We start from the raw sequence: 14,841 nt of genomic DNA on the forward strand, positions 1-14,841 counted from the left end.
AGCGACTGGAAGATACAATGAAGTAAAAAGCTGAACAGAAAATTTCAAATGGCAGCTTGAGAATATAAAGTCAGGTATTATAATTAAATGCACAGACCTGGAGTTAGAAAAAAACCAAGGGAAGACCATGTTCAGCATTTCTCAAGCTGAAAGAGCTGAAGAAAAAATTCAAGCTTTGACTTGCAATATTGAAAGGATCCTATGGTGCAGTATCAGGCACTCTTCCATTCTGTTGTGCACAGGGCCTTTATAAGTCAGAACCAACTTGTCGGCACCTAACAACAATGGGCAAAATATTGAATGATGCATTCAAAGCAGATGAAAAGAATACACAGAGTCACTCTACCAAAAATAAATGGTAGATGTTCAATCATTTCAAGAGGTGGCATATGATTAAGAACTGATGGTACTTAAGGAAGCAGTCCAAGCTGCACTGAAGGCAGTGTTGAAAATCAAGGCACCAAGAATTGATGGACTACAAATTCAAAGGTTTCTCCAAATGGATGCAATGCTGAATATACTCATTTGTTTATGCCAAGAAATTGTGAAGAGAGCTACCTGGCCAATGGAATTGAAGAGATTCATATCTGTGCCCCACCACTCATCTGTCAGTTTCTCATACTGTGATGACTAGCATGTTACTGTGATTTTGGAAGCTTTATCACAGGTATTTTAAATACCAGCACGATTACCCACAGTAGACAGGTTTCAGCTGAGCTTCCAGATGAAGGCCAAATAGGAAGAAGGACAAATCAGCTACTTTTGAATATTTAGTCACTGAAAACATTATGAATAGCAGTGGAACATTGTGAGCACCAGATTACTGAATACTGAAACATAATGAAGAGCACCAGAATATTATCAGATGTAGTGCCGGAAAATGAGCTCCGCAGGTTGGAAGGCACTCAAATGCGACTGGAAAAGAGCTGCCTCCTAAAGTAGAGATAGTTGACAAAGATGATGCGAATGGAGTAAAGCACTCAGGACCTTCATTTGCTGATGGGGCACAACTCAAAATGAAGAGAAACAATTGTAAATATTCATTAATAATCAGAACTTGGAGTGAACAAAGTATGAATCTAGGAAAATTAGAAATTGTAAAAAATGAAATGCATAAACATCAATATCCTAGGCATTAGTGAGCTGAAATGGACTGGTATTGGCTTCTTTGAATCTGACAATCATAAGGTTTACTCTGCTGGGAATGACAAATTGAAGAGCAATGGCATCTCATTCATCGTCAAAAAGAACATATCAAGATCTATCTAAAAATACAAAGCTGTTTGTGATAGTATGATATCCATATGCCTACCATGAAGACCAGTTAACAATTATTTTTCAAATTTACACACCAAACACTAAAGCAAGTGATGATGAAACTGAATAATTCTATCAACTTTTTCAATCTGAAATTGATCAAACATGCAATCAAGATGTATTGATAATTACTGGCAACTGGAATGCAAAGGTGGAAACAAAGAGGAAGGATCAGTAGTTGGAAAATATGGTGTTGGTGATCGAAACAATGCTTGAGATTGCTTAATAGAATTTTGGAAGACCAATGACTTCTTCATTGCAAAGATCTTTTTTAAACAACATAAAACAACAATATACACGGATCTCGCCAGATGGAAAATAGAGAAATCACACTGACTACATCTGTGGAACGAGTTAGTGGAAAAACAAGGCCACTCAAAACAAGGCCAGGGGCAGACTGTGGAACAGACTATCAATTGCTCATATGCAAATTCAGACTAAAGCTGATAAAATTAAAACAAGTTCACAAAAGCCAAAATATGACCTTGAATACATCCACCTGAATTTAGAGATCATGTGAGGAATATATGTGATGCATTCTACACTAAAGACCTAAGACCAGAAGAGTTATGGGATGACATCAAGAACATCATACAAGAAGGAAGCAAAAGCTCATTAAGAAAACAAGAAAAAGAAAAGACCAAAATGGATATCAGAAGAGACTCTGAAACTTGCTCTTCAGAGTAGAGATGCTAAAGCAAATAGAAGAAGTGAGGAAGTAAAATAGTTGAACAGAAAATTTCAAAGGTCAGCTCAGGAAGACAAAAGAAATCTTAAAAAACCTGGAGTAAGAAAACCAAAAGGGAAGAAAAGGCTCAGCATTTCTCAAGCTGAGAGAACTGATGAAAAATTCAAGCCTCGACTGAAGGATTATTTGGGCAAAATATTGGATGATGCAGAAAGCATCTAAAGAAGATGGAAAGAATACACAGAGTCACTGCACCAAAAAGAAATGGTCGGGGGGAAAAAAAAAAGGTCAATGTTCAACCTTTTCAAGAGGTAACATATGATCAAGAGCCAAAGATCCTGAAGGAAGACCAAGGTGCATTTAAAGCATTGGCAAAGAACAAAGCATCGCGAAAAGATGAAATACAAATTGAAATCTTTCAACAAACTGATGCAGCACTGGAGACACTCACTCATCAATGCCAAGAAACTTTGAAGACAACTACCTGGTCAACTCAAGTCCTGGTGTGGAGGTATGGGTTAACGCGTCCGACTGCAAAATCGTTTTGAATCGTGAGGTCAGTGGTTAAGCTCACCAGCTACTCCTTGGAAACCCTATACAGGGTCGCTATGGGTTGGAACTAACTTGACGGCACTTAACAACAACAACAACCTGGTCAACTGACTGGAAAAGATCCGTATTTGTGCCCATTCCAAAGAGAGGTGACACAACGAAATGCAGAAAATATTGGACATCACTGATACCCCATGGGAGTAAAGTTTTACTAAAGATAATACAAAAATGGTTGCAACCATACATTGAAAGAGAACTTAACCAAAGGTTCAAGCTGGATTCTGTGGAGGAGGTATAACAAGGGATATCAATGCTGACATCAGATGGATCTTGGCTGAAAGCAAAGAATACCAGCAAGATATTTACCTGTGCTTTATTGACTACTCAAAGGCTTTCAATTGTATGGATCATGATTAAGGCTTTCAACTGTGTGGATCACTGTTTCACTTATTGCCCCACTAATACATTAACAGTATATGTTGTTAAGTGCCCTAGAGTTGGTTACGACTCATAGCAACCCTATATGGGGTTTCCAAGGATCGGCTGGTGAGTTTGAACTGGCAACCTTACTGTTCAAACTGTTCTTGTGTGGAGTTCTTAACTGATCAGTGACCTGCTAAGTTTTTGTAGGGTAATCGTTTCTAATATATATTAAACGGCTTGCTGCTTTCCTTTCTGAAAAAAAATCAAGCATATTTTAAAAACATTTTTTCCATTAATTTTTAAAGATTTCTATCTATACTGAGTCCTGGTGTGGTGCTGCAGGATCATAGGTCAGTTTGAACCACAAGGTCAAAACTCCTCTGGAACCCTATAGAGCGTCAATTTGGGTATGAACTGATTCAAGAACACTTAACAAGTGAGATCATTATAAATGTTAGGCAAAACTTATGGCAGGTTAGTGCTTATTTACCTTTAAAAAATTAATGCCTTACACCATCTGCTCGTCAGAAACTCAATAAAAGGTAGCAATGAGTTGAGCTGACTCCAATGCACTTAACAAGGATCCTGTCCTGGTGACCTAGTTGGGTAAGTGTTGGGCTGCTAACCTGCAAGGTCAGAGTGGATCCAATTTACCAATCTCTACTAGAGCTCTCTCCAAGATTTACAGCCTAGGAAACCCTATGGAGGAGTTCTACTCTATCTCATAGGGTTGGCTATGAGTAGGAATCAACAGGATAGAACTGGATTTGGTTTCTGGTTTAACTACCTTTTGCCTGAAGGATACAATAGCAAAATCACCCTCATATGGAGTCCTGGTGTGGCGCTGTGGGTTAATGTGCTGGACTGCAAGGTCGGGTTCAACAGCCAGGTTGGAGGTTCAAGCTCACCAGCCGCTCCTCAGAAACCCGATCGCTATGGTCGGTACCGACTCGATGACACTTAAAGGAGTCCTGGTGTGGCACCATAGGAAGAACACTCCATCTGTCGGTCGGTTTGAACTGCAGAGTCGGTGGGTCAAACTCACCAGGCGCTAGTAGGGCATCTTATACAGGGTCGCTATGAGTGGGAACCAATTCGACGACACACAACAGCAACATACTGTACAGGGACAGATGAAAACAGGCTAATCCTATCCTTTTATTTCTCCCATTATATATCCCATTAAGCATTGAGTTTTTTCTAACCCCAAGCGCCACCTGTTTTCTTGCTTAGGTCTCACCACCTTCTGAAAGTGATACTCAGTTCCTGAATTGTCCAGTAATTGAAACATCACAACCGGAAGAAAAATGAGTATTAAGGCAATTAAGCTCATTTCCCCCCCAACTAAACCTTGGAGTCCTGGTGTGGCGCTGTTCGATAAGAACTCAACCAAAAGGTAGGTCGTTCAAACTCACCAGCCGCTCCTCTGAAACCTTATACAGGGTCACTATGAGTTGGAACCGACTAGATGGCACTTAACAACTCAACTTTAGACTCCTGGTGCAGCACTGGACTGTGAACCACAAAGTATGCAGTTGAAACCCACCAGGTGCTCCTCGGAAACTCTTTACAGGGTCACTATGAATCGGAATCGACTTGATGGCACTTAGCAGCAACAACTAAACACTGGAGGATGGTGGCAATCTCCACCTTCCCCATCCTCCGTCCTAATCGATTCAGTCGAGCATAACTCTGGAAACTGATCCATGGGCCTACTCAGTACATAACCTCTATAGTCAGAAACATTAGATTTCAACACGCGGGAGAGCTGATCAGGGGTTGACCAGGTTCTCTTTAAAACTACTGTTCCTATTACGAAGGGCGCCTCCGCCCACTGGTTAACCAGCAAGGTAGACGGACTAATAATTTTGTTAACCTGCTGCACCTGAAACCTCAAAAGCCCTGGTCTATCTTGACTAAAGCTATGTCTGTGGTACCTCCCATCGCACATTCCTGATTGGGCGCGTGAGAGAGGGATGTGTCAGCACGCGCTCTGACCAGTCCGGGGAATTCCATTTCCTCTCCCTCCCACCAGCACAAGCATTCAAAGGCGGTGCTTCTCTTCTAGTGGCCCGCCCCAGCTCGAGCCGGTGCCCCACTGATTCTCGCGAGAATTTGCGGTTTGGGGGGCGGGCTCCCGTCAGGAAGAGCACACAAAACTGGCCATAAGTCTTTGCAGAGCTACAGCTCCTGGTAGCAGCCACGAGGTTCTCGCGAGATCCACCTCCTCAATACCAAGTGAGGAAACTGGGGGACGCTGCTGGGAGGGGCATGGGAATCGACCGCGCAGCTGCCGCTTCCATTACCTTCCTCTCGTGGTGTCCTTCCGGTTCTCGATGCTTCTCTTAGTTTAAGGGTTTCCGCCGCTCGTTTGCCCTCCCCCCAGTTTATGACCCGCCTCCGGCCCCCGCCCTCCCAGTCCAACCTTCGATCCGTTTAGTAAGAAGGTGCTGTTCGGAAAAGGAGCAGAAAAAGGGAGCGGCACAGACACACACAACCCTGGACGTGGGAAGTAAACCGTCCCCCTTCACCCTTAGATTCGTCCCGTGCTCGCGACGGCGGCGTTGGCGGACTGATACACGGCGGTGAAGAGGCAGGAGGAGGGGGGAGGGGCGGAGCGTGGCAGCTGGCAGTAGTTCCGTCAGAGCGGACATCTTGTGGCTGTGTCGTGCGCGTGAGCCCCGTAGGGCCGGGGAGGCACCAGCTGCCGCGCGGGAGGAGGCCGAGGCCGCAGCTTGAGGGAGGCCCCGGCCCCTCTGTACGCGTGGGTGTTGACGGCTGGGGGAAGGGAAGGGAGGCCGGCCCACTGGCCGACTGGTGAGGGGAAATACGGGCCCTGGGTGGGTTCAGTTGACCACCAGCCTGGGGTAGGGTGAGGTGGAAAGGCTGGCGAAGTGGGGAGTCTGTCCTGTTTCTGGGGAAAAGGGAATGGGCGCGTCCTCGCGCTTAAGCTGGAGCCTAAGGGACAGTGCGGGCGCGTGGTGGCGGTGGCTGGGCGGGAGCGCGCCGGCGCGCGCTGGAAGGCGGAGTGTACGGTGGCGTCAGGGGCGACAGAATAGGCTAGCTGCGGGGACAGCAACACATACCAAGCCTCTCCCTTTATTTCCTTCCCCTCCCCGACCGCACCTTTGAGCAGAAAGCGAAAGAAGTCCGGCGTCCGTCCGGAGTCTCTTGTTTCCCCCTCCCCCTTGCCTTTCTCTGCCTTAGTGACGCCGGCGTAGCGCCGACTAGGCCCCGGCTCCTCCTCTGCTGGGCTCCGGACCCTGCCCCGCACCCACCCCTTTCTCCTACGCCTCTTCCTCTCCCACCTGGGTCTCATCCTCTCGAGAGGCCGGGAAGTCAGACTTGTAGCCACCCCTCCGCTTTTCCCATCACGCTCACCCCCACTTCGGGCCGCAGCACGGCATAGAGTCTGTAGGGTGGCTTTGCCACCCCACCCACCCCGGATCGCGACCGTTTTAAGTGACTTGGATTCATCAGGGTCTCTCCAAGGCCCCGTGAGAGTGCTGATCTGCTCCGTTTTTGCAAAAGGCGCCTGTGTCTGGCAGAGCCGGTGTGAGACGAAGAGACCATCTTTCCCTGCCGCCCGGGTAATCTAGAGTTTGGCCGGACCTTGGAGCGCACCCCGAGATATAGTGCGGAGCCAGACGAAAAGCACAGACTATGGCGCTGAAACGGATTAATAAGGTAAGCAAGCAAACCTGAGGGCGGAAAGGAGGAACGGGTTACGGGAGACCAGGAAGGCCCCGGCCCGGCAGAAAGCGTGGGAGTGGAGGAGGAGGATTCTGAAAATACCGATCTTTGGGGCACTTCCTTAGGGCCATGGGAAAGGGAAGAGGCTCGAAGAAAATGCGCTTGAAAGCGAGGGCACAGAGCACTTGGGGCCAGTGTGTGCCAGTGTGACCGGTGGAAATTGGGGGGGAAGGGTCGTGAAGCTGCTATTTCAGGCGCCTCGATTTTCTGCGGCCGGTAGAGGAGTTGTTTGGGCATCAGAACTGCCGAGAGACGCTGGCAGATGTCACGGTGCTTCCTATTCTTGTGCTGACGAATTTCTAGTTGTAAAATCTAGGTGTTGAAGGTCTTTTGGGCGAATGAGCCTAGAAATCAGACGGGTCTCGAACTTTCCTGGGGGCCAGGGCCGGGGCCAGGATGGATGTCTTGCCAGAAACTCTGGGTTGAGTCTAGGCCGGGTTACGCGGTGGGTTGGGAGGCGGGGGCTGATACAGTGTTGCTGCGGCCTCGGCTTCCTAGTTGCGGGTTGCACCGGAAGGCCCAGACCCGGGGCTCCCCGGGAACTGATGGGAAAGCCTCGGACGCTCCCTTTTCCTTGGGCTTGGGAAGGGGTGGTTGGGGGTAGGATGGCGGCGAGGGACGGCTAGGGCTATCTATTTTTTGCTCGGCCTATTTCATAACAACCTCGGGTAAGCTGGGTTTTCACTTAATACGTGGTTTGGTAACAAATTATCGATCTAAGTTGGAAAGAAACTAGGGTTTTTTGAGGCTGGGGGTGAGCGGAACCTCTGCCTCGGGTGGTTTAGTCTCATTTTCTTTGCTCTTAACTTCTATCCCGCATTTTAAGATGGCGGCTGCTTTAACTGGTTCAGGCTCTTTCCGGCATATCCTTTCGTAATAATAAGAAATAATATTCTTTGTTAAATGTTAGCTTTTACACCGGGTTGTACAGTGCTGTAGAGCCCTTCACGCCCCCCGCCCCCACCCCGCTCGAGATTTAACTAAATTCAAACTCTGAGACAGTGTTTCCCTTTTTTTTGTAACTTGTGTACGTGTGGTGTGTTTGGTTCTTGCACAATCGAAGAGGGTGGAGTATTTACAGCTAACTTGAAAAAAATGTCATGGAATAAATTCTGTCTTCCTCAAAAACTGGGAGGCAGGGGATGTTGTAGGTTAGAAACTTTGGTTTTGGTAAGTTACTTTCAGAGTTACACCTTGAAGGGAATGGCAAGGACTTGATAATACTAAAATGGGCCTGATACGGCTTAATTTTCATTAAGTAAGTGTGACTTTGGAGTTTCTTGACAAAATTTGGGTTGTATGAAAGATGACACTAGATCTTTACTGTGAACACATTGATGCAGAACTCTTGATTTTTGTTTTAGACCAGCATTGCATTGTCCTTGCGAGTTTATGTGAAATATGAACTTTTGTATTTATGAGATGAAAAAAGAGAAAAAAAACTTTTAAAACCTTAAAGTTACAAAGGATTGTTTAAACATCCTTTCATGTGAGCACTTCTGTTGATAAAGGCTAAGTTTAGAAGGCCACCAACACACTTACAAACATTGCTGTCGCATTTTGTGGCTTAATACAAAGATCATAACATTCAGATAAGTCAAAATCTATGGATTTAGTTAAGCCCACCAAGCACCAAGATGTATAATAATTTCAAATCCATAGCCTTCATATGGAGCAGAACACCTTAGAGGAAGGTCTTTTTTTTTTTCTTTTCTTTTTTACACAGGTGCTAAGCAGCTGCTGTGACAGTTTTAATGATTTCAACATATAATGTGTTAAGACTGAACATGGAGCAGAAATACTTGTTAGAATTCTAACTTCAATTTTTCTGTAAAGTGGCTATTTGTTACATGTAACAATAAGTAGTTGAATCCCCATTCTGTGCCAGGCACTGCTTAAGATACAACAGTAAACAAAACAAATTTTAAATCCTTAGATTTTGTTTGGATTAAATTGAGTTAATGTAGCTTTGAACAGGCCCCTGGTACTTAGTTATTCCTGTTCTTTTTTTTTTTTTTTTAATCCTGAAAAGCTCTTTTTTTGTGAAAGAATACTGACTCTTAAAACTGGAAAATTTAGTTATTACCATATTGTCTACAGTAACTAGTTTGAAGATTTATATAATACAGAGACTTGGCACAATAACGTTTTCCACATTAGGAAAACAAGTGTCTTATGGAACATTATTGTTAAGCTTTGTAGACATTTTTGGCATGTGCTTGTAGTTTTTAACTGTTGATGCTGTTAGAAAATCACATGGGGAGGCTTTTCACAAATATTCCCAGATCGGAATTTAGTAAGTGGACAACTCTGAAGGAAGGATGCTCTGTTTTAGGTAAGATACTTGTGCCTTTTAAAGATAAAAGGAGCTCTTGGCTACTAACTGAAAGATTGGTGGTTCAAACCCACCCACCAGCTGCTCTAACAGTGCTTAGCCTACTTGGTCACATCAGGATCACCCCCTGTGATGATTACAGCCTTGTAACCCTATTGGGCCTTTATACTATGCCCTATGGGAGTCCTAGAGTGGAACTGTGGTATAAAACACTGGATCTCAAGGTTGGTGGTTCAAATTCACCAACCACTTTCCCGAAAATCCTATACAGGGTTACTGTGAGTTGGAACTGACTCCATGACACTTAACAACTCTATAGGTCATTGTATTAAAGAGGGTGTTAGATTAAAGATACGTTTCTACTGAAGAAATTAGATTCCTAACACTGAGGTAGAAATGTTTCAAATTTTATTTTGAAACAGGCGTTTGGTTTGAGGCTTGGGTCTGAAAAACCATGAGGTCAAGTGAACATTGATGTCAATATTTCTTGTCATATACCTGTGTTTTTTGAAATCATTCTTGTCTGAAGCCCCCAAATTTTGAGTATTAATCTTTATTAATAATATTCCAATGAATGGTTGGTAGAATGCATTGAGTCTAGAGTAGTTCATTTGATCAAACCTTTGAATTTGTAATTTTCATTGTTAAACGTTCTGTTTTTTTCTTGTAGGAATAGTTCTTAAACTAAGCTGCCTTCTCGGTCTTCTCCCTCTGCCTCCCATTATAATACAGGCTTTATTTGAAAATCTGTGGTATGTTCTTAATAGGGCTTTTTTTTTTTTTTTTTAATCAGTTAAGAAAAGAAATGGAAGCTAGTTATTGGTGCTATTTGGAAACCATTGACAATTTTACTACCATTAGTATTTTTAACAAATGCCACATATACAGTTTGAAAAAGTGTGTGTAAAAATTAAAATAAAAAGATAATTGCAATTTTTCAATTGACTTTTTCAAGTACCCTCGTATACTTTTGTGTATATGGTGAAAATACACATAATGCAGTATGTATTCTTTTTGGGAAATTTGTAAAGAACTTTATGTAAGATGGAATGTGAACTAAGTCCAAAAGAGTAGTTTTTGTGTTGGTAATACCAGAACTGTTTGAAGCACTTGTATTAACTTAACCTAATAGCAACAACTCTAGGAAGTAGTTGCATGGCTACTAAGTGGTAAAACAGAAGTTTTAGTCTGCTTGAGTTCACGCTCTACTTCTTGGTCTGCAGCCATTTTGAATCATTTCAATGCCTGTTTTATAAGGTGTGATTTTAGTTCTTGCTTCCTGAAATAAGCTTTTCTTTTCCTGACTTAAATAATTGGGATTTAGCCTTGCTGTTGTTGTTAAGTGCCACTGAGTTGGTTTCAACCCATAACGACCCTGTATAGGGTTCCTGAGGAGTGGCTGGTGAGCTTGAACCTCCAACCTTGTGATTCAAACAGACTTTGCAGTCTAGCGCATTAACCCACAGCATCACAGCAGCATGCTTTCAAGCACTGTTAAGGGGCATCTTAAACGGAACAAAATACATTTCCCCAAACAATCCTGTGTAGACTGTTGAGTTTGTTTCAGGTTCCACATGTATTTTAAGGTTCTTAAAACTTCTCAGAAACCCTGTACAGGGTCTCTATGGGTTGGAACTGACTTACCAAAGCTTTTATGTAGCCAACTAACTTGTACTGTGTAGGACAAACTGATCGTGTAATAATCGTCAAATTTAATTTGAATAATGGTGACTTATGGCTAATGCACTAGATTGTAAAGTCGCTTTGGAACCGTAATGTCAGTGGTTCAAGCTCACCAGCTGTTGGTTGGAAACCCTGTACAGGGTCATTATGAGTTGGAACCTACTTAGTGGCAGTTAACAATTGTGACATTGGATATTTTTTTCTTATGTTTATGTGAAATCCAGTTCATATAATATGAAGTTGAATACTTGATTTACAGTAGGAAAAAGCTACTTGTATTTCTAAATTGGTTTGTCAAGTTTTAATACATTAAATAATAGACTCATATCTATTCTTACTCAAGATATTTTCAATTCTTGAAGAGTCTCCAGAACATTTCACTATAGTGATCCCATTCTATTAAAGAAGAAATTAGATTCCTAACACTGAATTAGAAATGCTTCAAATTAAATTCTGAACTCAAACCCAAGTTTGGCTTTTGCATTCTTTTGTTTCATAGTAATTTTCTTCTATCCATTAGTGTGTATATAATTAATAAATCAGGTTTACATATCAGAACGGTTCGATTATTTATTTATTTTTTTTAACAACAGCAACATGTTCATGAGGCCTTACCTGACTTACTGAATCATTGTTTCTGGGAACAAACTTTATTGTGAGATGTTCCCTAGATGATTTTGAAGCCCATCCCTCTGGATAAAAACCACAATTACAGAGCATAGTCATTTGATCAATACTTGTTAAAAAGTCCTATTCTTCGGCACAGTAGTATAGTCCCAGAGGATAAAAACAAAGATTCTGTCATTACCCTAAGGAGAGTATCTGCTGCCGGTAGAGGAAATGAAACATGCCATTGAGTTTAAATGCCATTGAGTCAATTCTGACTTATAGTGACCCTGTATGGGGTTTCTGAGGAGTATCTCTGGTGGGTTTGAACCACTGACTTTGTGTTTTGAAGTCTAGTGCTGCTCCTACAGTGCCATACAAGGAGTCCTAACACATGAACAGATGTGCTTTATACTTTTTAGTTTTCTAGAGCACTAATTAGGGAAACCATTTATTTAAAGGAAATTTTGGTAAAAATTGATAGCCAATTAATCAGATTTGTCTATTAAAGACAGCATGTGTCTAAATGTCTTTCTGAGCTGTGTTTTATATTGTTACAGTGTTACTTGTTTTGTAAAACATACAGTTTCCCTTGCTAAAACAGATCACTACTTTTGAAAGAGCTATGGTAGCGTAGTGGTTATGAATTGGGCTGCAAACCTTAAGGTCAGCGGTTCGAAACTACCAGCTGCTCCGCGGGAGAAAGATGAGGCTTTCTACTCCCGTAAGGATTTACACCCTCGGAAACCTTGTACAGGGTCGCTATGGGTCGGAACCGACTTGACGGCACTTAACAACAACAACTTTTGAAATAAGCAAAATTAAATTATTTTCATATCTATAATTGAATCTTTCTGTTCTTGATATGGTTTTGCTGCCATAACAGTGATTTTGTTTCAGAGTTGTTAAGTAAGTACCGTTGAGTTGGTTCCAACCCATAGTGACACTGTGTACGGTTTCCAAGGAGCAGCTGGTGAGCTTGAACCACCAATGTTGCAGTTCAAACAGTTTTGTAGTCTGGCATATTAACCCACAGCGCCACACCAGGACTCCAAAGTAGAATAAATAACAACAGATGCATTTATTATCTTATTAACTGAATTATCTTCTTAAATAAGATTTGCTCTGAAGATTGTCCCCTCAACTGTACCTTCAATGCTTGCTTGTATTTTGTATCATCTGAGGACCTTTAACTTTTCATAGCTAAATTTAGCAATGAAGTAGATCTCTCAGTTGTGATTCACTACAACTTGGTTACTTGTTCTTTCTCAGGATGAAATACTTGTTCACTTCAATCCGCCTTGGTACTATTTAATGGCTGATGTATAATTTGATATTTTCTCACACTGGTATGTTCTTTAATTTTTTTTTTAAATACAAACTTAATTGCATTTCATGGATCAAAGCTTAGAACCCAAATTTTGCTTTCTGTCTTTTCTGGTTTCAGATAATGTTTACAAAACATTTCATGATGATCTAAAGAAAGAAAATTGTATTCATTCAAGCCATTCTTAGAACCTTACCTAATGAGCAAGCATACTTGCCTCATCTATAATTATAATTAACAGGAAGTTAATGTCTTTTCAGTGATGTAATGAGGCATAAGTACAGTACTTGTACCTGTTAATACTTAAAAGAAACTTGTAGGATTTCAAATTTCATTACAAATCTGAAATAAGATGGAGTTTAAAAGAGTTAATAATTTCTATAGTTCTGTGAAATTGTTCAGACTCAAAATATTTTTGCCAAGGACTCTTCTATTGAAATAACTACTGGCACCTATGCATTTCTGAGTTAAAGTTCTTGAAAGGTCATTAAGGATCTCTGTATATTAATAATTATAACAATAACATTGATTAATTAGTAATTGATTTTACCCAATGTGAATGATATACATGCATGTATTAGCAAGCATTGTTTTACTGCATTTGGCAGATACTGTGTTTTTTACAAATTGAAGGTTTGTGGTAACCCTTAGTCAATCCAGCACCATTTTTCCAACAGTACACTCACTTCATGTGTTAGTGTCACATTTTGGTATTATCACATGTTAAACTTTTTCATAATGCTAGTTATTGTACTCAGTAATAATAGACCATGGTATAGTGTAGGCATAACTTTTATATGTACTTCTTAAGTGCTGTTGATTCCGACTCATAATGACTACAGGATTTCCCAGGAGCAGATAGTGGGTTTGAACTACCAACCTTGTAGTTTGCAGTCCAGTGCTTATAAACTACAGTGTCATACCACAAGTCCTAAATTATATGCACTGGGAAACCAAAAAATTCATGTGACTTGGTTTGATTGTGTACTTAACCTGCATTATCTCCAAGGTATGCATGTACTTTTACATTTTACTAGGTTGTAAAGGCTCTTTGAGGGGTGAGTCTTATCTCACAATTTTTTATAAAGGCACTTGCTCATCTTGCTTCCCAATTCGCACCCTCATCTCAAAAAACTTTAAATCTTTTGCAGGAGTAGAAAGCCTCATTTTTTTCCTAAAGAGCAGCTGGTGTGCTTGAGCCACCAACCTTGTGATTCATAGTCCAGTGCTTTGTGCTCTGAAGAGCTTTGTTTTGGTGCTAAGTGTAGTGGAGTCCATTATAGAAACCTATATGGAGTTCTGGTGTGGCGCTGTTGGTTAATGCGCTGGACTGAAAAGTCTACTTGTACCAGGAGGTTGGTGGTTCAAGTTCACCAGCTGCTCCTCGGAAACCCTATACAGGGTCGCTATGGGTCAGAATCCAACTCTATGGCATTTAACAGCATAGGGTTTCCACGGAGCGAATGTGGATTTGAACCTGCAACCTTTTGGTTAGTAGTCCAGTGTTTACCATACAGCACAATACCAGGGCACTTTGTCTTTTAGTAAAATAAAGTTTGATTTTGAAAGAAAAGGACTCTTAAATAAAACGAAAGACATGACTAAGTCATCAGTGATGGCAAGAGCTTTTATTTTACATTTATCCCAAAAATTCTATTGAAAATGAAACTATACGATCTTAACTCACTGCCATCTAGTTGATTCCAAACTTACTGTTAAGTGCCTTGAATCTGTCTGACTCATAGCAACCCTGTATAGGGTTTCCAGGGAGTGGTTGGTGAATTTGATCTGCTGACCTTGAGGTTCATACCGATCTTACGGTCAGTGCATCATCCCACAGCACCACACCAGGACTCCATATAGGTTTTCTGAGACTGGAAATCTGTACGGGAGCAAACAACTTCATCTTGCTCACAAGGAGTGGCTGGTGGCTTTGAACCATTAACTTTGTGATTAGAAGCCAATTGCTTAGCCCACTGCACTACCAAGTCTCTTTTATATGACTTGAGTCTATTCTTGGGATTGTAGTGGTTCCATTTGATAAGCACTGGACTCTGAACCACAAGGTCCAAGGTCCGAGCCACCAACCACTCTGAAGGAGAAAGATACTTTCTGCTCCCGCAAAGATTTAAAAAGCTTCAGAAACCCTATGCAGGG

The 14,841-nt window shown here is 41.9% G+C and overlaps 1 protein-coding gene across 4 annotated transcripts in view; it reads left to right on the forward strand.

Moving 5' to 3' along the window:
* Window positions 1–5,181: 5,181 nt before the first annotated feature.
* UBE2D3 (ubiquitin-conjugating enzyme E2D 3) overlaps window positions 5,182–14,841 on the forward strand; it is a 38,472-nt gene continuing 28,812 nt past the window's right edge. The window contains exons 1-2 of one of the 4 annotated variants that reach the window (XM_006872715.1): window positions 5,182–5,218; window positions 6,512–6,667. In XM_006872715.1, coding sequence (XP_006872777.1) covers window positions 6,644–6,667 — 24 coding nt within the window. In that variant the 5' untranslated portion in view covers window positions 5,182–5,218; window positions 6,512–6,643. Of the gene's footprint in view, window positions 5,219–5,239; window positions 5,574–5,671; window positions 5,739–6,057; window positions 6,668–14,841 lie in introns of those variants that run through there. The other 3 variants (XM_006872716.1, XM_006872717.1, XM_006872714.1) reach the window with 3 other exon arrangements.

Source organism: Chrysochloris asiatica, unplaced genomic scaffold (genome assembly GCF_000296735.1).
Source record: "Chrysochloris asiatica unplaced genomic scaffold, ChrAsi1.0 scaffold00211, whole genome shotgun sequence".
Lineage (NCBI taxonomy): Eukaryota > Metazoa > Chordata > Mammalia > Afrosoricida > Chrysochloridae > Chrysochloris > Chrysochloris asiatica.